Source organism: Bubalus kerabau, chromosome X (genome assembly GCF_029407905.1).
Source record: "Bubalus kerabau isolate K-KA32 ecotype Philippines breed swamp buffalo chromosome X, PCC_UOA_SB_1v2, whole genome shotgun sequence".
Classification (NCBI taxonomy): domain Eukaryota; kingdom Metazoa; phylum Chordata; class Mammalia; order Artiodactyla; family Bovidae; genus Bubalus; species Bubalus kerabau.
Window position 1 is genome coordinate 63177185 of NC_073647.1, and position 11607 is coordinate 63188791.

The 11607-nt window shown below is 36.8% G+C and overlaps 1 protein-coding gene across 5 annotated transcripts in view; it reads right to left on the minus strand.

Moving 5' to 3' along the window:
- The window catches only part of CENPI (centromere protein I), a 58841-nt gene that overhangs the window by 13317 nt on the left and 33917 nt on the right, over positions 1-11607 (minus strand). For 2 of the 5 annotated variants that reach the window (XM_055563029.1, XM_055563027.1), the window contains 5 exons: positions 11433-11537; positions 9159-9294; positions 7907-8031; positions 6380-6428; positions 6046-6264 (listed from right to left, as the gene is read on the minus strand). In XM_055563029.1, coding sequence (XP_055419004.1) covers positions 6046-6264; positions 6380-6428; positions 7907-8031; positions 9159-9294; positions 11433-11537 — 634 coding nt within the window. Of the gene's footprint in view, positions 1-5152; positions 5332-6045; positions 6265-6379; positions 6429-7906; positions 8032-9158; positions 9295-11432; positions 11538-11607 lie in introns of those variants that run through there. The other 3 variants (XM_055563032.1, XM_055563031.1, XM_055563028.1) reach the window with 2 other exon arrangements.

Here is an 11607-nt window from a genome sequence, read left to right on the forward strand (position 1 = left end):
CCACCAGGCTTCCCCGTCCCTGGGATTCTCCAGGCAAGAACATTGGAGTGGTTGCCATTTCCTTCTCCAATGCATGAAAGTGAAAAGGGAAAGTGAAGTTGCTCAGTCGTGTCCGACTCTTAGCGACCCCATGGACTGCAGCCTACCAGGCTCCTCTGTCCATGGGATTTTCCAGGCAAGAGTACTGGAGTGGGTGCCATTGCCTTCTCCAGGATACATGTATATGTATAGCTTAATCCCTTCACTGTTCACTTGAAACTATCACAGTATTGTTACCCCAACAGAAAATAAGTTTAAATTTTAAAAAAGATGGTTATTATGAAAAAAACTAGGAAACAATAAGTACTTATGAGGAAGATATGGAGAAATTGGAATTCTTCTGCACTGATGATATGAATGTAAAATTCATATGAAAATAGAATGCTGTTTCCTCAACAAAGTAAAAAAACAATTACCATATGATTCAATAATTCCACTTCTGTGTATATATTCAAAGGAATTGAAAATAAGAACTTGAAGAGACAACTTTACATGCATGTTCATAGCAGCATTATTTACAACAGCCAAAGCTGGAAGCAAGCTAAATGTTCATCAAAGAATAAACAGACAAACAAAATGTGGTGTATACCTACAATGGAATATTATTCAGCCTTTAAAAAGGATATTTCAAAACACTGCTATAACATGGATGAACCTTGAAGACGTTATACTAAGTGAAGCAAGCAAAGATATGATTCTATTTATATGAGCTACCTGGAACAGTCAAACTCACAGAGACTGAAAGTAGAATGAAGGTTACAAAGGCTGATGTGAGGAGGCAGGAGGGAATAGGGAGTTATTGTTTATTAAGTACAGAGTTACAGTTTTACAAGATGAAGAGTTTTAATGCCAGTGAACTATATACTTAAAAATGGTTAAGTTTTATATCATGTATTTAACCACAATTTTTAAAGCTTTTAGTTTTTAAGTAGAGAAAAATCAATGACACCAAAAGTTTGTTCTTTGAGAAGATCAACACTGACAAACTTTTGGCTAGACTAAACAAGGAAAAAAAGAAAAGATTCAAATTACCAAAATCAGGAATGAAAGGGGGAAAACATTACCAACTTTATAGAAATAAGTATTATCAAAACAACAAGATCCTATTGTATAGCACAGGAAACTATATTCAATATCCTGTAATAAGCCACAATGAAAAAGAAAAGAAATTATTTAAAAAAGTTATTATCAATAAATTAGATAAATTATATAAAATGGACAAATTCTAGAAGAATAAATGTTGAAAGTGACTCAAAAAAAATAGAATATCTGTATAGACCTATGATAAGAAAAGAGGTTGACTAGTAGGGGACACATGCACCCGTGGCTGATTCATGTTGATGTATGGCAAAAACCACCACAATGTTGTAAAATAATTATTTTCCAATTAAAACATAAATTAATTTTTTAAAAAACCTTCCCAATAAAAATGCCCATGACCAGATCGCTTCATGGGTAAAATTTACCAAATATTTAAAGAAGAATTAATGTCAATCCTTCACAAACTTTTCCAAAGAGTAGGAGAGAGAATATATCCTAACTTATTCTTTGAGGCCAGAATTAACCTGAAACCAAAACCAGACAAAGACATCATGAGGAAAAACCAATATCCCTATCCACCACAATTTACTGGAAGACCGAATTTGAAGAAAATTATGCTAGGTGAAATAAGTCAAACACAGAAGGACAAATACTATAAGATACCACTCATATGATGAATCTCAAATAATCAAACTCATAGAAGCAGAGAGAGTAGACTGGTCATTGCCAGGGGCTGAAGGGAGAAGGAAAAGAGGAAGCATTAAAAAAAAGTACACGTGATAAACTAAAAAATTAATAAATTAAGAGTTCATCAAAATTTAAAACTTCTGTCCTTCAAAAGATACCAAAAAATGAAAAGAAACCCACAGACTAGGAAAGAACTTTTGCAAATTATATATATATATATATATATGATTTGCAAATCATATGATAATCAACTGGAATTTAGATTATAGAAATGAGTCTTACAAGCCATTTAGACAAATAACCTAATTTAAGAACGGGCAAGGGTATAAATAGACATTTCTCCAAAGGAAATATACAAATGGGCAATAAGCACATGAAAAGATGCACATCAATAGCAATCAAAAAGCACATCAATAGCTATCAGGGAAATGCAAATTAAAACCACAATGAAATACTACTTCACAGCTTCTAGGATGGCTAGAATAAAAAAAAAACCCAGACAATAACAAATCTTGAGGAAGGTATGAAGAAAATGGAATCCTTACACACTGCATACCCATAGATGAACCTTGAAAACATTAGAAAGAAGCCAGTCACAAAAACCCATATATTATTGTATGAGTTCATCTTTATGAATTTCCAGAATAAGCAAATCTATATAGATATAAAGTAGATGAGTGTTTGCCTAGGTCTTGGGAATAGGGAAACTGGAGTGTGATAGCTAAGGGACAAGGGGTTTCTTTTGGGAATAATAAAAATATTCTAAAACAGATTGTGGTAATGGATGCAAAGCTCAGTGAATATACTAAAAGCCACTGAAGTGTATACTTTAAATTGATGAATTGTACTGTATTTGAATTATATCCTAATAAAGTTGTGAAAAATAAGAAGAAACAGAAAAAAATTTTTAAGTGCGCATATCTTTTAGAGACATAGAATGAAACATTTATGTAAAATTGTGTAACATTTGGTATTTGTTTCAAACTAACTGGGTCAGGGGAATGTATGAAACTGGAGGGGAATAAAGATGAGCTGGGTCTACAGGGGCTTATTATACTATACATTCTCTCTCTTTTTGTATTTTTAAAATTCACAAAACATGGGACTTCCCTGGCCCTCTAGTGGTTAAGACTCCACGCTTCCACTGCATAGGGCACAGTTCAGCAAACTAATCCAATATGCCACAGAATGCAGCCAAAACAGAAAATAAATAAATACAATTTACAAAATAAAAAAAGTTATGTTTAAAAAAAGTAATACAGGGGTATTTTAATAAAGGGAATGCCAAAGTCGATGGTAAGGTTAAGCCAAAATCTAGAAGATGAGAGCCCAGAGGGGTAAACCTAATACTCAAAGGCACTCCTGGCTTAAGGGAATTTGCCAATCCAAAGGAGTCAGCTGCAAAACTGAGCTGCATCTCCACTAAGGGGTCACGAAATCAATCAATGGACTTCAACCAGCATTTAAAAAAAATTAGAATAGAATGGAATGGAATAAATCAGAGTATGTTATACACAGTGGAAAACAAACAAACAAACAAAAACCTGAGCTGCACTTCCACAACCTCCAAGGGCTAAGGTGACTAAAGTCAAAGCAAAGGGTTTGCCGAAAGTGGGAACTCTCATAAACTAACATTCACTTTAAACTAGAAACCCAAAGGGCTACCCCTTCAAGGTAACAGTTCACCAGAAATAAATTAGCCTTCTCACAGGCTTGCAGTCTGTCCACCAATCATGTAAGGAATCTCAATTTGCATTAGGTTAGTGCCAAAGAGGGAGAAGGCAATGGCACCCCACTCCAGTACTCTTGCCTGGAGAATCCCATGAACAGCAGAGCCTGGTAGGCTGCAGTCCATGGGGTCGCTAAGGGTCAGACATGACTGAGCGACTACACTTTCACTTTTCACTTTCATGCACTGGAGAAGAAAATGGCAACTCACTCCAGTGCTCTTGCCTGGAGAATCCCAGGGACAGGGGAGCCTGGTGGGCTGCCATCTATGGGGTCGCAGAGTCAGACACGACTGAAGCGACTTAGCAGTAGCAGCAGCAGCAGTGCCAAAGAGCATCCCTATGCTTGTATGCTTAGTCGCTTAGTCATGTCCGACTCTTTGTGACCCTATGGACTGTAGCCCACCAGGCTCCTCTGTCCATGGGATTCTCCAGGCAAGAATACTGGAGTGGGCTGCCATTCCCTTCTCTAAGAGTATCCCTAGGTACATGCAAGAAGCAAATGAAAGTTATCTCTGCAGGAAGATATCATTCTAGTTTTCTGATTCTTTCTACAAATGATAGTCCGGGTGTCTATCACAAAGTTGAAAGTAAAGAGGACACACCAAGGAATTAAGCAATATGAGGAAGAAACAGTAAAAGAAGGAGGCCACAGAGACAGACACACAAAACTCCTGATAATGGAATTGTAAGACACAGATTACAAAACAATGTTGGACTTCCCTGGTGGTACAGTGGATAGGAATCCACCTACCAAGGCAGGTTCAATCCCTGGTCTGGGAAGATTCAACACACCCTGAGAAACAAAGCCTGAATGCCACAACTACTGAGCCTGTGTGCTGCAACTACTAACGCCTGCACGCCCAGAGCCTGTGTTCTGCAACAAGAGAAGCCACCATAATGAGAAGCCCACGTACCACAGCTAGAGAGGAGCCCCAGCTTGCCTTAGGGAATGCTGTACACAGTAATGAAGACCCAGTGCAACCAAAAACAAATAAATTATTAAAAGAATAAAACAAAACACTGGATGAACAAATCAAGAAGCAATAAAATGGCTACCTAAAAAAAAAAGTCTCCCTAAAGATAAAGATAGGATGGAGGAAATAAGGATGAAATTCCTATAGTTAAGAATTTGGAATCATTTAAATGTTTTATATATTTCAAGAATAAAATTAAATAAAAAAATCAGATCAACAACAAGTTCCTACTGTATAGCACATGGAACTATATTCAATCTCCTGGGATAAACCATAATGAAAAATAAAATAAGAATGCATGTATGTGGATAACTGAGTCAGTTTGCTGTACAGTAGAAATTAGCACATTATAAATCAATTATACTTCAATAAAAAAGATTTCTAATGATCAAATAGAAAGAAAAAAGCAATCTCTAAAACATGAAAACAAACTGAAACAAATGTACCTAATTGCATATAAAACACAGTATATGCAATGTACATTTTTCATAGGATTTAGTCCAGGAGCAAAAACTAAAAATATTTCAAATTTCATCCAGTCTCATTATTAATAGTAATATATCATTAATTTGAAACAAGTTTTTATATATTGTATGATACATCAGGCAAGTTATTATGAAAGGAAAAGAGAAAAAGGAAAGAATATCTGAAAATCACAAAACTATACTGCCTCTGTGTATTTGAAAACGAAGTTTTATTCAATTATTGAAATCAATCAATATGTTTTTGAAGGTCTACCTGTTACTTTTTTCACCATCTGGTCCTTGACTACATTTTAAAACATTATCTCCTACCATGCTATAGCATACTCTAGTGACTCTTGAGGGCCTCCCTCGTATCTCAGCTGGTAAAGAATCCTCCTGTGATGAAAGAGACTCTGGTTCAAACAATTATTCAATGACTATCTCTCCCATTCTATACATTTTTTTCATTTTGTTAGATTTCTTAATGCTCTAGTCTGTTCAGGGAATTCTGAATCCAGAGTCTATCAGTGTATTTGTAATTCCATCCTGTTGTGTCATCCACACACATATGATATGCACACCATTTGAGGTAAGTCACTCACAATGTTGAAAATGACAGGGCTGGTGATAAAGTCCTAAGAAGACCCCTTTGCCTACATACTGATATCAACCCATTAGATCAGTAGTCTTTGGCTAAGACTTCAACTCTAATTATAATATTGTCTAGCTTACTTTTTCCATCTTGTCTAGAAGGATTTTACCAAAGCTTCAACTTCTCTGTACCCTTTTCTTACCTGGCACCACCTCTACCCAAATAGAATTGAACTAATATTCCCTCCCCCTATTTCTCACAATTGTACTTCTTATTTCATCTAACTATATTGCAGTAATGTTCACAAATCTGTCTCTGCCACAAACCCAAGCCCTCTGTGGGTAGAAACTAACTTTGAATCCCCAGAGCCTAGCACAATACCTAAAAGTTAGCTGATACTCAAAAAGTATGACTGAACACATGTCTTGCAATTCAGACACACTAAATTTATGAAAGGTCCTATTTGTGCCATCATGGTACTCCCACAGAAAATCTAAAAACTGTTTAAATATTCTTACCTGTAGCAGAAAGGAAACAGTGTAACTCAAAAAAGCAGGATGATGGACTAAATTTAAACTTTTTTTATACTCTGCTACTGAAGCATTTCCTAAGACTTCAGGGTCAATATATAATCCTTTCTGGAAGGGTCTGGATGTCCATAAGCAACCAACCATCGCTGTCAAATACTGATTAAATTCTTGATAGGTCTTACTGCTGAAGCTGAACTCTGATTTTGTCTATTGGGAAAGGAAAAAAAAATTGTCATTATCACCTATTCTCCCTTCGTTTTTATTCCCAATAGATCTTATATCTCTACAATGGTGACTTAATACAGAGATTCATCATCCATACCTTGTGCACAAACTCATTTTTCTTTGCAGCAGTCAAATTTTTATGATACCTAAAAGACAGAACAAACAGAATAAAACTTTTACCATTAAATGCCTTTCCTATGTAAATATAAACAAAAGTTTACATTTTAAATGTAAATATATGTACATACACAAATATCCAGCTGCCTAGTTAAATATTTTTTTCCCTTTGTGGTACATTTTCCTCAAAGAATAAAAATTGACAGAGGCTCAAATATTGAATTATACACTTAAGATATGCACTTGACTCTGTAAATTGTATTTTAGTAAAAAACAAAAGGCAATGTTTTTAATGTTTCAGTATTAAAAATTAATAAGTCTCAAAAGCAGCTACTGATACATAAACATTTTCTTAATGTGGAAAAAAAGGTGCAGTAGACAGGCTAAAGGGAAAACTTAGAAATATAATTTTTTCTTGACTGAGAACTATTCTAATTAGCTTTTGAACATTTCAGCTCAGTTCAGTTCAGTCGCTCAGTCGTGCCCGACTCTGCGACCCCATGAACCGTAGCACACCAGGCCTCCCTGTCCATCACCAATTCCCGGAGTCCACCCAAACCCATGTCCATTGAGTCGGTGATGCCATCCAACCATCTCATCCTCTGTTGTCACCTTCTCCTCCTGCTCTCAATCTTTCCCAGCATCAGGGTCTTTTCAAATGAGTCAGCTCTTTGCATCAGGTGGCCAACGTATTGGAGTTTCAGCTTCAAAATCAGTCCTATTTAAACTTTAGCATAATCCTACAAGTTATGCCAAGAGTCTACACTTACGGCCTAAAAAGAGCAATTTCAGTCCATAAGTGGAAAAATTGGAAGGTATCATAAATTTAATACTTACAGTTTCATATAATTGGTAATAGCTCCCCTTTATCTCCCAGAAAATGTTCTTTTTACCAAAGAAGCTAGGTAGACTTAAACCAGTTGTTAGTTGTCAGTAAATGACTAATTTTTCTTTGCAACACAGCAACAAGAATTAACAATGCTGAGTGCAACATTACCACTGCACAGAAAGATCCTTAACTATAAATTCTTTTATTACATGTCCCTCATTTTGACATTTTAAGAACACAGTTAAAATAGTTCCACATTGGAAGGTCATTCCCAAAAGAAAGCCAGGTTTCCTATTTCCAAAGGCCCTGGCAGAAAATAGATAACCATCTTATTGTTCTGAATATTTTTACTGCATTATATATAATAAGCTTGTATGTGTGTGTGCAGTCGTGTCCGACTCTTTGAGACCCCGTGGGCTGTAGCTGCCAGGCTTCTCTGTCCATGGGATTCTCCAGGCAAGAATACTGGAGTGGGTTGCCATTTCCTTCTCCAGGGGATCTTCCTCATCCGGAGACTGAACTGTATCTCCTGCGGCTCCTGCATTGCAGGTGGGTTCTTTACCACTGTGCCACCTGGGACGCCCATATAATCTTACTGTAGTATATTTATATACTTTATTTTATAGCTGGAAAACGAGGATGGAATTATGATATAAAAATGGGGAAAAGGCTTCATACCTGTCCATAATGTAACAGAGTTGATTCAGGATACTGGAATCCAGGCTGAGGAGTACAGGATAGAAGACCCCAGGAGGAAACAACACCACTAATGGAAGGTTATAATTTATATATATGTCACACACCTTTTGGGAAGAATGATAACATCAGTATATAAATTACTCCTCAGAACCCCTCAACCAACTTCACCCAAAGAATCATCACTAGAGAATAAGCAATAACATTAGAGATGGTCCTGCCTGATTCATAAACAGAATAGGTAGCCACAACTTTTGCTTAAAAATGTACCTCACCAAACAGTAACCTTATGATAGAGGATTATTTCTGGGAGGCTTTATTATTAAAATCTCTTTTTTTCTGGGGAGAAATCTTAGAGTTAGGGAGAAAGGGGAAAGGAACACTTCTTTCTTAAGTCCTATGCGTGCTAAGTCGCTTCAGTCATGTCTGACTCTTTGCGACCCAATGGACTGTAGCCCACCAGTTTCCTCTGTCCATGGTATTCTCCAGGCAAGAATACTGGAGTGGGTTGCTATGCCATCCTCCAGGAGATCTTCCCAACCCAGGGATTGAATCCGCCATCTAGTATGTCTCCTGCATTGACAGGCAGGTTCTTTACCACTAGTGCCACCTGGGAAGCCCTAGGTGGGCTTAAGTCCCATAAATACTGATTTATCACATTAGTTAGCTGTCAACCTGGAAAACAAGCAAGCAATCTTCTAAGCAAATATAATACAACTAGGTATCAGTGAAGGGAAGAAGCCAGGAAAACCGAGATTAGTGGGTACTTCCTAGAAATAGTTCTGTCTAGGCTGAATACTACAAAACAACAGAAGAGGACCAGAATCATAGGTACTGGCAGAAATAAGGCAGCTGAAAGCTGGGGGTAGAGAGCTAAGGAAACAGTGTATTTTTTTTTTTTTTTTTTTTTTTACCAGGGGTTAGAGATCTATAATGGATGAGCAAAAAGACAGACTTCTGTCTAGGGTTAACATTATTCAGGGGAATGTCTATTAAAGTGGTAACTGCAATTCAGAAAAAAGCATTTGCTTTTTCTCCTTGTCAATTATTCAGGCCAGAATATAATCATTAACTTCAAAATTAACTATGTTTAACTTTAGTTTATTAGCTAAAATTAACTATGATAATAAGATCATAGCCCAACTTAATAGTTGTGCATAAAATTTAAACAACAGAGTAGTAAAGCAGACAGCTATCACAAAAATCTAAGTAGGGGAAATGGGATGTGTACTACCTTCTCATAGAAATCCAAAATAAAGTGCAGCAAGAAAGTACGGTTGCTTTCCAAGCGCACTGCAGTAGTGGACAGCCATCCTACGTAGTGAATCAGTTCAGACACAGAGTTCATGGATCCACCTAAAGTTGTCTCTCTGCAATAAGAAACCGTGACATGCAGATCCATTAGCAAAAGTCCTCACAATTTCCCAGCTAAAGCTGGATTAAACATACAGCAAAAAGTTGTTGGGAATTTCAGAAAATGATCGGCGCTCCAAAGTATAACTCACTTTTTTTAAAACCACAGTGATTACAACTATACAGCCATCTAGGGAACCATTAAGACCAATTCATAGAATATCCTGAGCAACTACTCTAATATTAGTAAATAACAGAGAAAGAAAGGATTAAACTCCAGACTTTAGATAATATTACCAATGTCCAGGGACCACAGCAGTCAGCAAATTAGTTTCTAAGTACACAAATCCAAAACCAGTTTTGCCTGAATTTCTGAACTAAAAATGCTGTTAAAAGTATATTCACTTTAACTGGAATTCAATTTTTAAATTGAATGAGTAAAAATTCTGGCATCTTTAATTCTTCTAGTAAAAACCAGATCTAGATATTTTATACTCTAGCCAAATCAATGAATCATGTCTCTTTAAATGACACATGGATATAATTGGTTCAATCTATCCATCCATTCACCCTTGTCCTACAATCCACTGTTGACTGGATTAGGAAAAGACTGGGAAATGTGATTTCATAGCTTTACCCTCAGACCTAGGTAGCCAACAATGACTACGCGCAAGGAAAAATGAATCATATATAGTCTTAAGAGTTTGAAATGATGACAACTCTACCATTACCCACCACCGTGACATAATTCAGTGGCAGAGCAAGCAGGAAAAGATTAAGAGACCATTCAAATAGGTGGGGATACATACAATCAGACTGTCACTTGCAAAACTGTACTTTATGATTTCTGGCAGCACTTGACAAATATGTCTGAAATAATCTGCACAATAATGACTGCTCAAACAGCATCCTTTGAAAGTGTTTCTCTACAGGACATTACCACGGGCATTTTAGATGACACAATTCACCATTCAGGATTGCCTTCTACTCCCTACTGACTACAGCACGTTTAGCACTTCTGGCTCCTACCTATTAAAAGATGTTAGCACCCTCCTTCCAGTCACTGTGCCAATCAAAAATGCCCCCTAGAGAACCACTGCTGAGAACAGTTTCCCACCCTCCTCTCCTTGTTATCTACAACTACAATTTACTCTCTCTATGGTACATGGTCATATGATGGAGACATAGCATTACACTCCTGTCTCCAAAATGGAAGGAATTATAGAGAACTTAAGAGCTATATTTTATAATGCCAAGTAGTATTAAGATAAGCAAAGTTACCTACAATTATGTACATTTATTTGTTTTAAGAATTTTAGAAAGCAGAGCCCCTTTTTAAATGCCCTCTCAAAATTTATGACACTAATTAAAAAGGATCTAGGAATTTTAGAAAGTACAGAAATTGTAAATCACCTGTATTAGGGTACCTAAGACTTAACTGCAAATTGGCTAAAGATTATAAATGTAAGCATACTATTCTTAATAGAATTGAGGTATTTGAAGAGATTAAGCATTCAAATGGAATTTCTTATGATAGGGGTTCTCAAACTTTAGCTTGTACCAATGGAGGCATTTGTTAAAACACATATTTCTGAGCTCTACCTCCAGTAGTCATGTACGGATGTGAGAGCTGGACCATAACAAAGGCTGAGCACCAAAGAATTGATGCTTTCAAACTGCGGTACTGGAGAAGACTCTTGAGAGTCCCTTGGACAGTAAGGAGATCAAACCAGTCAATTCTAAAGGAAATCAACCCTGAATATTCATTGGAAGAATTGATGCTGAAACTGAAGCTCCAGTACTTTGGCCACCTGTTGCGAAGAGCTGACTCACTATAAAAGACCCTGATGCTAGGAAAGACTAAAGGCAGGAGGAGAAGGAGGTGGCAGAGGATGAGATGGTTGGATGGCATCACTGACTCAATGGACATGAATTTGATCAAGCTCTGGGAGATGGTGAAGGACAGGGAAGCCTGGAGTGCTGCAGTCCATGGGGTCGCAAAAAGTTGGACACAACTGGGCGACTGAATAGCAACAAGTTCCCAGGTTATGCTGATGTTGTGGGTCCAGAAACCCCATTTTGAGAAGCACTGCTTTACAAGATACTTTCACTACTCACTAATGCTTCATTTTCTTCTAAAAGTGATCAGACATACATGATATATGGAAGCACTATAATAATGAATATGAAGAAACAAAAATTTTCCAGGCAACTTCCAAGAATCTTGTTTTCTCCATTCTCATAACAAATTTGGAGATAACTATAGGGAAAAAAACACAGAGAAAAATAGATTTAGACTAATCTCACCAAACTAACCACCAAGTATTTGC